Genomic DNA, 14,559 nt, shown 5'->3' on the forward strand with positions numbered 1-14,559 from the left:
ACGAGTGTGCACCTGTAACACAGACTATACTTCATAAAACCCCTTTATTCCTGTTACATGTGTACACTTAGCAAATACACAAAGGAGTCTGAGAGGATTACCTTGTGGTGATGTGACCACTTCTATTCAACTGAATACTGTTCTATGGGTAGTGCAGAAGAAGAAAGCCTATTTTCGCACAGTGGTGGCTTACATTAGAGGTTATTTAACTGGAGGGGTATCTATAAAGGAAGAGGCAATGGCTAGGGGACTCCAAAAGCATGCATGGAGGATCTCCATCCCCACGTCTCTGACACTCTTCCTTTACTTTTCCTCTTTCCAGGATCCATCTGGTAAAATGAGATTACCATCTCCCTTAAGAAGAAAGAGTAAAAATTAAAGAGAACACCAATCACAGAAATTAGCCTCTCCTGGCAACTTGCTATTCTACTCTTTCCCCAACTGAATCCATCTCTGCAAGAAATGTATGCTGTTTATGACAAAAAGCGTCAGTATTCTTATAGAAATTTTCCCCTAGATTTAATCATTTATTCAACAAATATTTACCAAGCACCAATTCAGAGCCAGTCACTGTTTCAGCAGGTGGGAATAAAAAGAACAAGACAGACACAGTCCCCGCTCTTGTTGAGCTTAGAGTCCAGTTCAGGCTCTTCGAACTTGAATGCACACACACATCATTGGGATTTTGCATCTTCTGATGCAGTAAGCCTAGGGTAGGGCCTGAGATTCTGCATTTCTAACAAGTTCTCAGGATGCTAGTGACGCAGTCCTCAGACCATGCTTTGAGGCACGAGGAACTAGCCCATTGGCTCCCAGCTGCTGTGCTGTGACACGCTTCTGTACTGTGAGTGCTTCTCAGCAGTGCCATGAACTGGAATCAAGGAATACTGTCAATATCATGGGAAACATATGCTTTTCTCATGATGCCTATTTAGTGGAATTTTGAGTTGTGCGATCAACATTCATAGGACTATGATTTACTGAGAGTAAAAAGTAAGAGGTGAGGTATGGAATGACATCAAGATGGCTCAATGGCCTTCCAGGAAGAGGTAAAAATGTAGCCTCTGAACACACTTGCACAATCAGGGCACTGACCCACTCTCGTCATCAATGACACAGAGCTAATGGGGCTAAGGGGAAAAATTGTTTTAACTTTCCAAGACTTGCTCTTTCTTAACCAGTAGTCACTTTTTCAAAAATTTTATTTATTTATTTGTCAGAGAGAGAGAGCACAAGCAGGGGAGCGGCAGGTAGAAGGAGAAGCAGGCTCCCCGCTGAGCAGGGAGCCCAGCGTGGGACTCGATCCCAGAACCCTGGGATCATGCCTGAGCGAAAGGCAGACGCTTAACTGACTGAGCCACCCAGGCACCCCACTAGTAGTCACTTTCTAGCCCTCTCTGGTATACCACTAAAATCTCTCATCAAGCACACCATGAACACACAAAGGTTAGTCTTCTTCAAAATGTGTAATCTCACAAATAAAAGGAGGTTAAATATATAGCTAGAGACCATATATTCATAAGCAACCACTTATGCCAACTGTTAAATTATTATCTCTTAGAATGGGGTTGTGAGGAGATGGAAGGTGGAGGGAAGGAAGGGAGTTCATTTAGTTCTAAGCTGGGTGAAGCCAGGAAAGCAGGCCATGTTGGGTTAAGCTGGAGAGAGAGGATGTGTTTGTTCACTTTTCCTAGATTCACAAGAGAAAAACGAATCTGAAATATAAAATGGGTAAAGTCACTTTGCTCTCTCTAAAACCCCAAATGCCCAGGTACAAAATGCAGTGAAAGCCTGCAGGCATCTTCAACTCATCTTCCAACATATACTTAGCGGGCTAATCTCTAAGAGTAAGAACTCCCATTAATAATTTAAAGGAGCCATGGCCAGAAAAGAAACTGGGAGAGGCCTAGGGGTGAGCAGGAAAGACACGGTTAGCTGTGAAGCTAGGTATGTAGAATTATACTACACATTCCTAAAAATGTATTCTCACATGTGGATAGCAATGCACAGAATAATGAGTTTATAAAGAACTCTTCCCACAGGCTCAGGGACAAGTCTAACTGGTGAGCTGCAAATGCTGGCAATGTCACAAACGTCACTTTCTGCAGACAGATGTGGGAAAATGGACTTTTTTAGAATAAGTCAAATTCATTACACTGCTCGCACACAGACACGCTACTATGAAACATGACAATCACTTTGAACCTATCTGCAGGTTTCCTATTTGTCTATTTTGAATTTTTTTTAAAGCGAGAGAAGAAGAGAAGGCAGTGGAAAATGCTGTTAGTCATGAATGACAGAAGGTATTAGGTGCTGCTGCCACAGTTCCTTGCCAGAAAGGGTTTTTTGTTTGTTTGGGAGATGTGCTATTTCACTTCCAAAAAAGGCTCTGACAAGTGAACACAGGAGGTGCCTGATACTGCCCTGGCCCTCGCTGCCACAAAACAGCCCCTCTATGAAGATCAGAGAAGACACATTTAAATTCCTAGCACAAATATCTAAATTAAAGCCTGGCCTAAACAAACACCCAAGGAAAATATTTCAATCCCTTCAAAAAATTAGCATATGAATCAAAGTTGGTTATTTGACCTGAAGCGGATCGCTATCTGCTCCAGCTCTATTAGTTTTCTGTGACAGCTTCACTTCCTTCCGGCATCAGAACGATGTTCTCTTGGTGGTGGGTGCGAGAGCCCTGAGCACAGCTCTGAAACTTCCAGGCACGGAAAATAATTTCATCAGCCAAAGAAAAACCATCCTTTGGTGTGTCCAAAGTGCTGTCTGAAGTACACAGTACGGGGGGGTTAGTCTATTCTATTCTGAAGTCTGTCTGACCTTAAAACCATGATTGGTGCTTATTTAATTTTCTGCTTAATTGATTCATTCCAAACATGACCCATGACAGGCCCAGCAAGGCCACTGAAGCACGCTCTCTGGCCCATGAGCAGCACCTTTGGTATAATAACTACTATGTAATTTATATTGGGCGAAGGGGATGGACCATGGAATCACATACAGCTTTCGCGGGAGAGAAAATTAGTTTGAGATGTCCATAGGTGCTGATTTTCTCTATGAGTAACTGATGTTCATGGGGACTGATTTCCCTCTTACTTCTCTCCTGCCTGTTTAGGACACAGTAGTGAAGTGGCCAGTGGGGCAGGTGTTTTCTATATCCACTTCAAGTTTTCAAATTGGATACAATCCTTTAAATTTCAGTTAGAGGCACCTACCCAGGTTCTCCTATGAAAGGAACAGTCTAAATTATTAAATATGCCTCAGGGTAGAGAATCAGCACATCTTTACTCAATATTAGATTCATTTTAATTATCCTCTAGAGCTGAGGAAATTAGACAGTGTCTGCAGGAGCCTTTATTCCTGGGCGTAAATATGAGAGTCAGGTGGAAACTACCACGTAACGCAAATGTAACTTGATGTTATATGTGACAAATCTGAAATGAAACCACCCTCAATTTATATTTATAAATGAAGTCTTTAAGACATTTAAAGCTCTGGGAGTGATGGGACATCTAGGAACATAGAAGTGACCCCTAGCACTTAGTCCTCTTTGAGGGCTAATGAGCCAGGCAGCTCTACTGGCTTCTCTGGGCTGGGTTTTGGAGTCCGGGCTGTTATTTTTTGTTCTAGGATGTTCGGGCTGCTTTCAGAGGACACGAGGTCCGTGAGACTTGCTGGTATGGGTTCCTGCTACACCAGTGTAACACCTCCAACTGTAAAGACTGAAGAGAGGAGCTAAGGGATCCCAGCCCATCACGTTTAAGCCAATTTTCCTCTGGAGAGAAGACCCCAAAACTCTGTTAACATTCCTTGTGGAAGGCAATAATGCTCAGCTGACATTAGAAGAAAACTCCATGATCACTATCTGGACTAAGGATTTTGTGTCCCAAGTAATACTAGAGATCTTCGCAGTTACCTTCTATTTCCACGACCTCACCAGTGTCTCTTGTTTATTCATTAGCGAAAGCACAGAGTGAGGCATTAATCTTTACCGTTTTTTTTTCTTTCTCATTTTTTCTGGCTATCTTAGCCATATTTTTTTAATTTATCGACTTTATTGAGATATAATTGATAGAAAATAAAATGCACTCATTTAAAGCATGGAATTCAGTGAGTTTTGACAAATATACACGTCAGGGTAAGCCACCTCCACAATCAAGGTACTGACGTTTTCCATCACCACAAAAGGCTCCCTTGTGCCCTTTGAGTCAAGTCCCAATTCCCAGACAACCACTGGCTTCATTGCTGTCACTACAGATAAGTGCTGCTGGTTCTAGAACTTCACAGAAATGCAATCGTTTAATATGAACTCTTTTGTTTGTGGCTTCTTCCACTCAGCACAATATTTTTTATTTCATCCATATTGTTGTGTGTATTGATAGTTTGTTCCTTTTCATTGCCAAGAAGTATTATATTACACAGATAAACTGTAAGTTTGTTTACCCATTCATCTATTGGTTGGTTAACACTTCTTATTTTTGGTACTAGGAATAAAACTGCTAAGAACATTTGTGTACAGATCTTCTTGGAGACACGTATTCATTTCTCTTAGGTAATTATCTAGAGGTAGAATTGCAGAGTCAGTAAATGTTTTCATTTTTAAAATTAAAACAGTAAAAATATATCATTGTCTAACAGAGTTCAAATCACTTTATTTCCACTTGGACATTTAAAGGGAAGAGATGACACCATAAGTCACAGAGCATAGCCCACAGCTGCAAAGGCCATGTGGACTTCCTATATGCAAGCAAAGGACAATCTCCCCCTGAGGTCAGAGCTTTCTCTGAGCACAGGGAAGGGGCTGAGGACTTGCTCTAGGGGCAGCTGAAAGCGTCCTTAAGCGACAACTGGTCAGGTCATGGGCGGGCAGCAAGGCCTACTCCAGGGAAGCTTTAGCATCCGAACAGGCGGATTGAGAGCCATGCTCTGTCGGCACCAAGATCCTGAGCCTCAAGCTATTCGGCTTTGAAAGAAGCCCTATTCTGCAACTCAACTGGGAGCTGCTGAAAATAAGGCTAAATGCAATGAAATTCCTGGCAGAAATTAATGTGCAAGAAATCATCAGTATTACATGTAAGGGGTTAGGTAGGGATAATTTCTTTAATGTTCCAGTTGTGCTTTCTCATTTGATTATAATGGTTATCCATGACTTCGGCTAGATTAAATCAGCAGTAGTCAACGAAATGCATATCAAATGTAAATAACATCTTACTCTGTTTTCTTTCTCTGCAACAAACTCCTCACATCCCAGAGGGAATTTTTCAATTCAACATCAAAGACTGATTGAACATTTGGTGTGGAAGCTTCAAAAAAAGACTAATTTTATTTTACATATACATGCTAGATGAAAAATAAACAAATGAAAACCTTCTCTGGGTGCTAAAAGTTTGGAGTCAAATCTTCTAAAAGGCAAAGAGAATGAGGGAAATAACCACTTCAGAATTCATCAACAAATTAAAGTCTCATATCTCCAAATTTCACGACTCAGCGATATGATCACTAATAATCTTGTAGTGGCCCACAATTCCAATCAATCATCAACCCAAAGGTTACGTTTTCATAATTCTAGGTCTTCCTTTCCAATTTAGAAAAATATGAATTTACAGGAAGGAAAAAACAGGGGAATATTTAACGTATTTTACAAGGCATTTGGCCCGAATAAAACAATGATGTGTTTTTTGGATCTGACAGCTTATGATGGGAGATCTAAGTAGTGTTTCCTTATAGCATAAATAAGGTCGTCAAAGAAGTAGATTCGACCATTTCCAGTTCAGCTGGTAAATCACTGCCTGGTCTACCATACTGAAACCCCCATGACAAAAGACGAAGGAGGACATCAGCGTGAGTCTCCTGGTAGCAGGTGTGACCTGTGGTCAAGGTTAGCTTAGGAGTAATTTGACTACTACTGTTCACAAAAATTAGCATAGAGTCACACAGAGACTCTGCCTTTTGTAAGTCCAACTCATTTGTCTGCTTCTTGAGAACCTATTGGTCCTACCCACCACCTCCAAATACATACACCTTGGGGAAAATGGAAAGGGTGCTGCTCTAGAAAGCAGGCACTTTTGTGTTCTTGAGCAAATTACATAATGTCTTTGGTTTCTCATCTATGAAATGAGTAGTAAGTATTTTTCCTACTTGAGACCCAGAGGCCGGGCCCAGACTTCTTGATCCCAGACTACCCGCTCAATATCCTGTTCTGGGGTTTCCTCTTTATACACAGTGATGGCTCTGCCTTACAGCAAAGCACAAACCATCCAAACCAAGTGCTACCCAATGGCCTAACTCTCAGTTTTATATTTTTGGAAAGAAAGGCCCATGGGATATTTCTGTGCTTCCAAGTCTCATTTTTGGAAAATAACAATATATTAAAGAAATACCTAAAACGGCTCTAAGATGCAAATCCACCTGATATACATATTTGTTTGTCAATAACACCTGTTACCAGATGGCTTCCACAACAACATTTTAAAAGTTGGTAAATGCCAACCTAAAGAGCTTCAGGTGCTAGTTTCCTTACAGGTGAAAGAGGCAGCACGAGTTCTAAAAGCTCGGTCAGGAAGACTTCAAAGGCAGATTTGGGCCGAGATGACCAGTCAATCCAAATTTCACTACCTTCACTCTCAGTTTGGAAAGAGAACTCAACTATTGCCCAAGAGAGTTGTTATACCATCGTGCAGCCATAAGGATGCCCCTCAAAGACCTCCCACTACAAGGAGAGTAATTGGCCAAGGGCCCCAGGGCTGTGTTCTGGAATCCATCCCTGCATTCCCTCAGAGGCTACTACCACTGCCAGAGGACAGCAGGGATACTAGGGCAAGCCCCTGATGGCTGACTTTGCTTATAGACTTCCTGATGTCTTAGTTGCCTCGGTTTGCCTAGCAGACCAGTACACATCCACCAAACCTCTCTCTTTTCATTTGCAACATGACTCGAACCGTGGTTTGAGGGTTCTCTCAGCCTTTTATAGCTCCTTTCCTAATGCCTTTTATGCAGACATTTTCCCTAATGATATCCTCCACTTTTATACCCATCTTGACATCTGCTTCTCAGAGGGCCAGACTAACATATCATTCATTCACTCGTTCAAGAAATATTTAATTGAGTGCCTACCCTATTCCTGGCATTTTGTCCTAGGCTTTGGGGAGGGTGCTACAAGACTGAGATGGCCCCCATGGTCATAACCCTCTCTCCCGGGGTCATAAGCTGTATCCCTTTCTTTCGCTCTTACTGTGTGTTGACGCAAGAGCACTGACGCAAGAGCACATCACATGCCTACTCTCATTTACTTTTCACAACAAGCCCTAAAGGAAATATTATTTTCCTTTCATAGATAAGGAAACTGAGATCTATAAAGATGAAGTTGCCAGCGGTTTCCCTGATGGGGGCAGCTTTTGACTCTAGAATTCATGTTTTCAACCATTAAGCTATGCTCTCTCCCATCTGGGTCACAGCTCTGAGCACTTTTCTTCTGGCAATCACTGCATATTCATATAGTTAATTTTCCAAAGCTTGACTTCATTTATTCACTTTAAATTTATTAAGGACAGGGAAATCACTTCTAGAAGAGGGAAACGGTACGTACTTCAGAGCATTCACAGTCCCACGCTATTTTGGAGTCAGTTAATGATGATACTGTTTAACTCATGTGGAAGAGGTTTCTCACCTGGTGTGAATTTCTAACTCATCTTCATCTATTACAAAGAAGATAGAAGAGAACAGACAAATCCCTTGGCTTCTCTGCTTTTTATCTTGGTCCCAGCTCAGCTCTGGCAAACTGATGGAAGGTGGTCACATCCATCCAAGGCTTTTCTCAGAGGCCAGCCAGGCCTACTGGAGGGTCAGCCACACCAGCCCTCGTGCCAACCCTTCCAAATACTGACGCAAACTCATACCGTGATCTCCAAGGTCAGTTATGGTGTCTTCTATACTTGAGTCAAGTGGGTCAAGGTCCAAGGAAGGAATGGGCTGAGACTCAGGCAGGTTCTCTGAAGTCAGGTCATCAAATTCCTTGTGGAAGGTAATTAACAGTTCGTGAGAAGCTGATAGAAGGAAACAGGATTACCACAAATGAAACAATATTATTTAGAAAACTATTTGGAAATAAAAGTCTATCAAATCCTCTCCGTTAAACATGATACTACTTTCAAATTTCAGAAAGCCAGCTTAGGAGAAAAGAAGCAGCCTTGAACAACTCAGCAGATGACCTTAACCTTCCATGGCATCTGTTTCAGGGCTATGACTAGGGTGAGGCAGGAGGAATGCCCAGGTGCACAATGAAGGAGGTAGTCACTCTCCGGCTCATGCAAGAGCAGGAGCGACCAGCAGCTAAGAACAAATACCCCTTGCAATTCTGCATTCAGGGTCCCACACCCACCTCCCCCTAGTCCAGCCCTGCTCAGGTTCCTCATCTCAGAGTGGAGCTGTTGGCTTGGATGACTTCCAAGTTCTCATCTAGCTTTAACAGTGCTTTGATTTGGTGACCTCGTTTCCTAAAGAAAGAGATCTAAGAAGCCACATGAAAGAACTCACACTTCAAAAAAAAGTAAAAGTTAAATTTCTCAAATATATCGGTAGGTATTTCAATAGCTCATTTTGCTTCTTCTTTTTTTTTTTTTCTGTTGTGCGTGTGTGTGTTTGCAACCTAGAGCTAATGCCGAACTGACCTATTTTCCTTGATAAGTGCCTTTCATGGAGAACTACTCCAAGAGTGTCTTCTTATTAAAACAGAAGGAAAAACTCAAACTCATCTTAATGAATAAGTGAAACAAGCCATGCCACACTGTGGTACAACATTTGTGAAAATGCAGTCATCAAATATTTTTAAGAAGTCCAGTTTTTATATGGTATAATTGCTGCCAGAGGTGAAATTGGTTTCAAATTTCAAAGGATCACTGATAGCACACAGGCAACCTTAGGAACAAAGAACAGAGATTGCATGAAGTGTGTTTGCACTTCTCCTTCAGAAATTATTGGAAAATAAGAATTTGGACCCTCAATTGACTTTGATTTGCTGAGGTTCTCTTTGAAGGGTACAGATAGAATTGTTATAATCGCTTCTCTTAGAAAGGATTTGCTCTGATCTTTGATCCCCTTTACTATTTCATATACAGAGAACTGATCAGTTACTTCTCACAGGAGCCCAGTTTTGGCACCGTCGCAACTGTAAGTGCCACAGGAAACCAGAAAGACCAGGCTTATCGAGTGTTTTATGGAACCCGGTTGTTTTAAAGCTACCATCCTTTAAAGAAATGGTGCCTAACATGATTCCACGTTCAACTATGCTTCCAGATTTCAAAGCCCAAATTCAGCCAAGCAGAAAATGCCTGCCAAAATAAAAGGGCCTGTTAGTTAGGGTCTGGGAAACAAAACAAGCTATTCTCCTAAATGCCTCAAAGCATTTTTATAACATGTTCAAGAAATGACAGAGCCAGCCCATTTTTCTCCCCTAACTCTGATTTTATCTCATACGACTACTTTTGAAATATAAAGCACTTTGCATCAGCTGGCAAGAGAGAAGGAAGAAGGAACAGAGAAAAGAGCCCCAGTGAAATCGGGAAGAAATTAAATCATAAATATGTGTATGGGCAGAGACAGGAACCTTTTATTCTTTCTTCCTTTTCTCCTCATCATGTTTTTCTTTAGCTTCTTGCATCTGATTAATCCAATTTCTTTCTTATATTTTATTTCCTCTTTTCCAGCTCACTGATGCCTTTTCTTGAGATATTTAAAACCCTTCAGTCCCACTGCAAAGTGTTTAGCTTCCCATTTTCTCTCTCCTTTGTTCTTTGAATATCATTAAACCTGCCTCATTCTGTGCCTGTGAATGTGATTAACCGAGTCTCTCCCCTGCCTAGCCTCCTCTCTTCATTCTCCTCCTGGGGTGAACAAGAAAGCCCCAGGTCACTTTTCCTTTACTTCGGTTCCCAGGAAATGCTTTTTTCCTAAAGAGTCTATAAGAAAGTCTGTTAATCGGTGGCTTTTCCCGGTCTTCCTTCATCTGAGGGTGAATGGCTTTCAAGAGCCTCAATTTCTGTCCATTATTAATCAGAGTGGTCCTGGATGAGCAGCCTCAGAATCACCAGGGAGCTTGTTAAAAATTCAGCATCCCAAGCCCCATCCCAGACCAGCCAAATCAGAATCTGCCTTTCAACAAAACCAATAGGTGATCTGGGTGAATTTTGAAGTTTGAGAAGCGTTGCTGTAAGCCGTAAGAATTTAGAGAAGAGCCAGTCAATCGTGGACCTGTGAGGTCAAAGAGGATTTTCCTAAACAGAAAGTGGCATTTGAAAGTGAGTAGGTGGGATGCTAATGAAGGGCCAGATGGAAGTGGCTGATATAATTGCATAAAACAGGGCAAGATACCTGGGGGGATGAGCGGGTTGCTGAGCAACCCCGTCTGCAAGACTGAACCAGCTAGAAGATATCTATCGTCTGTAAGAGCCAGGCATCTCCATTCACCAGGTTCTATGAGTGGGGATGATGCCATCTTCCACGTCTCTGGGACCCACAACAGATCCCACAGCTGGCTTTACTTAACAGAGTGGGAGATGAGCACAGAGGGGGGGCAAGTGGGATTGAGCACATGTCACCAATGTTCCCATATTATCTGCTAAAGGATCCAAGAAAGAAATACTCTTAAGGTCAGTGAAGGCGGGACCCCCCTATCTGGTCCAACTTTGGGTTTTCAGAAATAGACAACACTCACAACCATTTAATAATCGAGAAAGGTGGATTACCTCTCAGATGGAGGCAGAAAACAAGTGACCCTAAGCTCTGCGTGGCTGAGAGTGAGCTTTGCTGGGGACTCCTGCAATGCCCCAGGGTTTGGGGCTCTCTGATCACTGAGCTACAGCAGAATGAGTGTCCCCAGACCTCAGAGATCAGCCTCACAGCCTCAGGGGGGCTTGGTTCTTCCTGCTAAGGAAAAAGAACCTCCCTCAGATGCAGAGATCTCCAACGAATTAACAACCAGAATTTGAGACATAAAGTTCTCCATAAAAATGACTCTTTCTGATGTCGCTTTTACCAGAAGAGCTAGGAAGTTAGGGTTGATGTCTGTTGTCCAAGTATGATCGTGAAGAAAGACTTCCTTAAGTATCAGAGCCTATACCAAGGCCCAAGAAGATGTTTTTAGCCATTAGAGAAAATGGTATTTGCTATTCAGGGGCTTGGGATGCTGAGGATATGATTGAGGGTCCATTTCATGTGACTCTGCTACCCTATTTATTACTGGACATCTAAGGTAATTATTCAAAGTTCGAAAGGGGTTCTTAACACAATGCACAATGATATAGATGGGAGACAGGAAATAAAAAGGGAAAGAATAAAAAATAAGACAGAAGGAGAACAATGGATTAAGCGGTAATGTAAAAATAGCACGGCTGAAATTGAAAATTAGATATACACACATTTGCTCTGCAAAGTCATAATTTTACTCATCAATTTTTCATTCCATGCTGATTGAGTTTTCTTGTACACAGTAGGCACTCGATGTGTTTGGGGATGAATCTATTGACCCATCTCTAAGTACAGCTGCTCTAAATTAGTTCATCACTAACCATTGGCCTATATGCTAAAACGAACCCCAGTGCCTCCACCCTGAAAGGGGCAAATTTGGTCTAGATGCTCTTTTCCCCCCACTCTGTCCCTTCTCGTACCTGACTGGCCACATGAATGTGATGAATCTGAAGCAATTAAAGGTTCGATGTAACATTTAAAACAAGGGCACTTACATGGAGTACATCAACAGTTAGCTGCTGCTCAGATTTCCGAGATCTCAACTCTTGCATTCGTTTGTTATTTTCTTCATATTTTTCTTCTGCAAGTTTTCTGCAAATTTAAAGTGAGTGTAGAGAAACAGCTGCATTTTGCTAAAGGCACGTCTGTATTATGCAGTTAAGTGTGATCCTTGTTTCAACGGGTAAACAGGGGTTTTGAGAAGCCAAGCCAACAGGGGTGCTGAGAAGCCAAGCCAATAGGTCTCTCCCTCATCAGGGCAAATGCAGTGTAGCACCCACTGGATTCTCTTTTAAGCACACACAATGATGCTCTGGCTTCTTAGCCATCCTTAGAACCCCTAAAATGCATTGCTGAAATTCAAAATTAGATATACACACATTTGCCATATGGCAACTTCAAGAATAAAGTTATTTAGGTTTTATAAAACAAAACATGAGCATGTCTGTACTTCCCAATTTCTAATTTCTGGAATAACATTTCTTAGAAGCAGGGGTCTCTGAACATTCCAGAAAAAAAGGCCCAGTTTCTATCAGGTGATTAAACTAGGGGTTCACACATATTAAAAACACAGAATTCTTATCATGTCAGATTCCTCATGAGGATCCGTGGGACTCTGAGGCAAAAGAAGGCAGTCTGGACCCCTGCACATTCTCAAGTGTGCCCTCGACACCCAGACCGTGCCCAACACGTACTAATAACTTGATTACTGCTCTCAGGATGAATAAACCCACAAACAAGGAGAAGAGAGCTAGATTTCAAAGAATTTATGGAAAGAATTTGAGAGCTACTGTGAAGGGGAATTTTTTTCCAACACATTTTGTTTCGTCTAGTATAGAAGAGGTAAATGTCATAGGCCTGCTACTAAACTGGAAGAAAGATTTGAGTTCTTATGACGACCTGTGTGCTAATTTACATTTAGATTTTTTTGAAAAGTCACTGAATATTCCTATAGTCAAATTTCATTTGTAAAGTGGGTACATTACATCTCTCCTGACAATAGAGTCGTTTTCTAGCTAAAACACATGACTGTGCTCAAATTCTAGAAATAATGACCAAAAAACAATTCCAATGAAATTCATTCATAAAATTAAGGCCAAACTTTATTTATAACCGTTGCCTTTAAATAAGAAACATATTGAATGTCATGTGGAAGATCTATGACTTTGTGTATAAAAAAAAGTTTTAATCTGAAATACAATTTGTAATGTGAATGTGAGTTATTAAATTGCCTTTCTGATCTGTTCCTGTCAGAGACTTAATTTTCCTTTTACCCTCAAACAATGACATGAGTCTTGGTATCCCAGAAATACTGCCATTCCCAAGACCTCAGAAACAGGTCTTGGACTTAGTTGATACAATGGCTCAAGCAATTTATATAAATACATTTTCTCAGTCAAAGCCACACTCAGTGGTGCAGTGGTTTGCAGAAAGCAGCTTGTACTGGTTCCCAAGAGCAGACTGTGTACATCTCTTCCAACTGAACATTCCACGATATCACATTGGTAGCTTGAAATTGGCCATTGTGGGAGTATTTACACCCCCCAGCCCCACAACCCCAGAGGTGGTTGTCGTTAAACATTTACCAGCATACACTACCCATGGTGCACTCTGACAGAAATCTTTTCCCACATTGATTACAGAAAGCATGTGTTAAGGGGAAAGAAGTAGTCTCATAGATTCTTAATCGGTTCCAAATGATATGCCTGTAAGTGCAAGAATACCTCCAAACCCTTTTTCAGATACGTTACCAACGTCACAAAATGAACAGATTTGAGTTTCAGGTCCTTTCTATCTCTCTAGTTCTTAGTTGGGGCTTCTAAGCTACCAAAAAGTTGGCAGAGAAAGAAAGAAGATAAATTAGGAGACTGGATAACCTACCAACTGAAAAGTCTGTCTTTGAGAAACTGGGAGTCTAGCCCTAGACTCTTGGGAATCTCCCCTTTTCCTGTAAATACTTGAATTACTAGTGATATTGTCCACCAACAGGGTTGCCCAGAGCATAGATTATCAAAGGGTTTCACTTGACAGAGCAGAGCTGCTTCCAGTCTGCTTTCTAAAGTCAACAATTGCCTGCTGGTACACTCCTCTCCCTATAGACCAGCTAGGTCTCCTGGCAGAGAGGGTAGAGCAAACATCGGGGGAATGAGGACACAGAGCGAAGCCACCCTTTTCACCCTCTCTCCGGGGTATGTACAGGACGTGTCAGCAGCAACGAGGCTTCATTTGGAAGCTGACTCTCCATTTTCCTCATGATAACCTCCCTGCCATTCAATCTTTCTTTGCACACCAGACCAAAAGCCTGACATTAATAGTGGCTGGCGTCCGATGACAATCTATGGGGATGAGTAAGTGAAGAAACAAAGAACTATATAATGCGCATGTGCATTTTGCTTTCTTGTTTTTGCTTTTGCTCTTCTTTAGTCAACTCCTTCGGAGCCCTGCGAAGTGGCCAGAGCAAAGGGCACCCTAAGGAAAGGCAGCTTACTTCAGCTTCCGGGTCTTCTCATCAGCTGCCTGCAGCTTCCTCAGCCGCATCCTTTCTCTCGGCGTCATTTTCCGCACTTGAGACGGCTCCCGCAGAGTCTGCAGGTGGACCTTTTTTTGCCTATAAATAATAACGATCCCTGCATGCAGTTCATCCCAAACACCCTCAGAAAAATTAAACAAATATTTTACAGAAGTATCATTACACTACTGAGAAGGGGAAAGCATCTCGAGACAGGCCAGACAAAAACTAATAAACTCAGGGTAGGTAATGAGCCAACCAGGGCTGTGGTTAATTGGTAATATTTTTCAAATTAGACT

General features: G+C 41.8%; 1 protein-coding gene across 11 annotated transcripts in view; it reads right to left on the reverse strand.

Annotated features, from left to right (window-relative positions):
* Window positions 1-14,559, reverse strand: part of NEK11 (NIMA related kinase 11) — a 231,332-nt gene that overhangs the window by 123,104 nt on the left and 93,669 nt on the right. For 10 of the 11 annotated variants that reach the window (XM_019803185.2, XM_011229202.3, XM_034662016.1 and 7 more), the window contains 3 exons: window positions 14,240-14,359; window positions 11,748-11,844; window positions 7,908-8,022 (listed from right to left, as the gene is read on the reverse strand). In XM_019803185.2, the coding sequence (XP_019658744.2) occupies window positions 7,908-8,022; window positions 11,748-11,844; window positions 14,240-14,359 (332 nt within the window). The remainder of the gene's footprint in view (window positions 1-7,907; window positions 8,023-11,747; window positions 11,845-14,239; window positions 14,360-14,559) is intronic. The other variant, XM_034662010.1, reaches the window with a different exon arrangement.

Source organism: Ailuropoda melanoleuca, chromosome 6, assembly GCF_002007445.2.
Source record: "Ailuropoda melanoleuca isolate Jingjing chromosome 6, ASM200744v2, whole genome shotgun sequence".
Classification (NCBI taxonomy): Eukaryota; Metazoa; Chordata; class Mammalia; order Carnivora; family Ursidae; genus Ailuropoda; species Ailuropoda melanoleuca.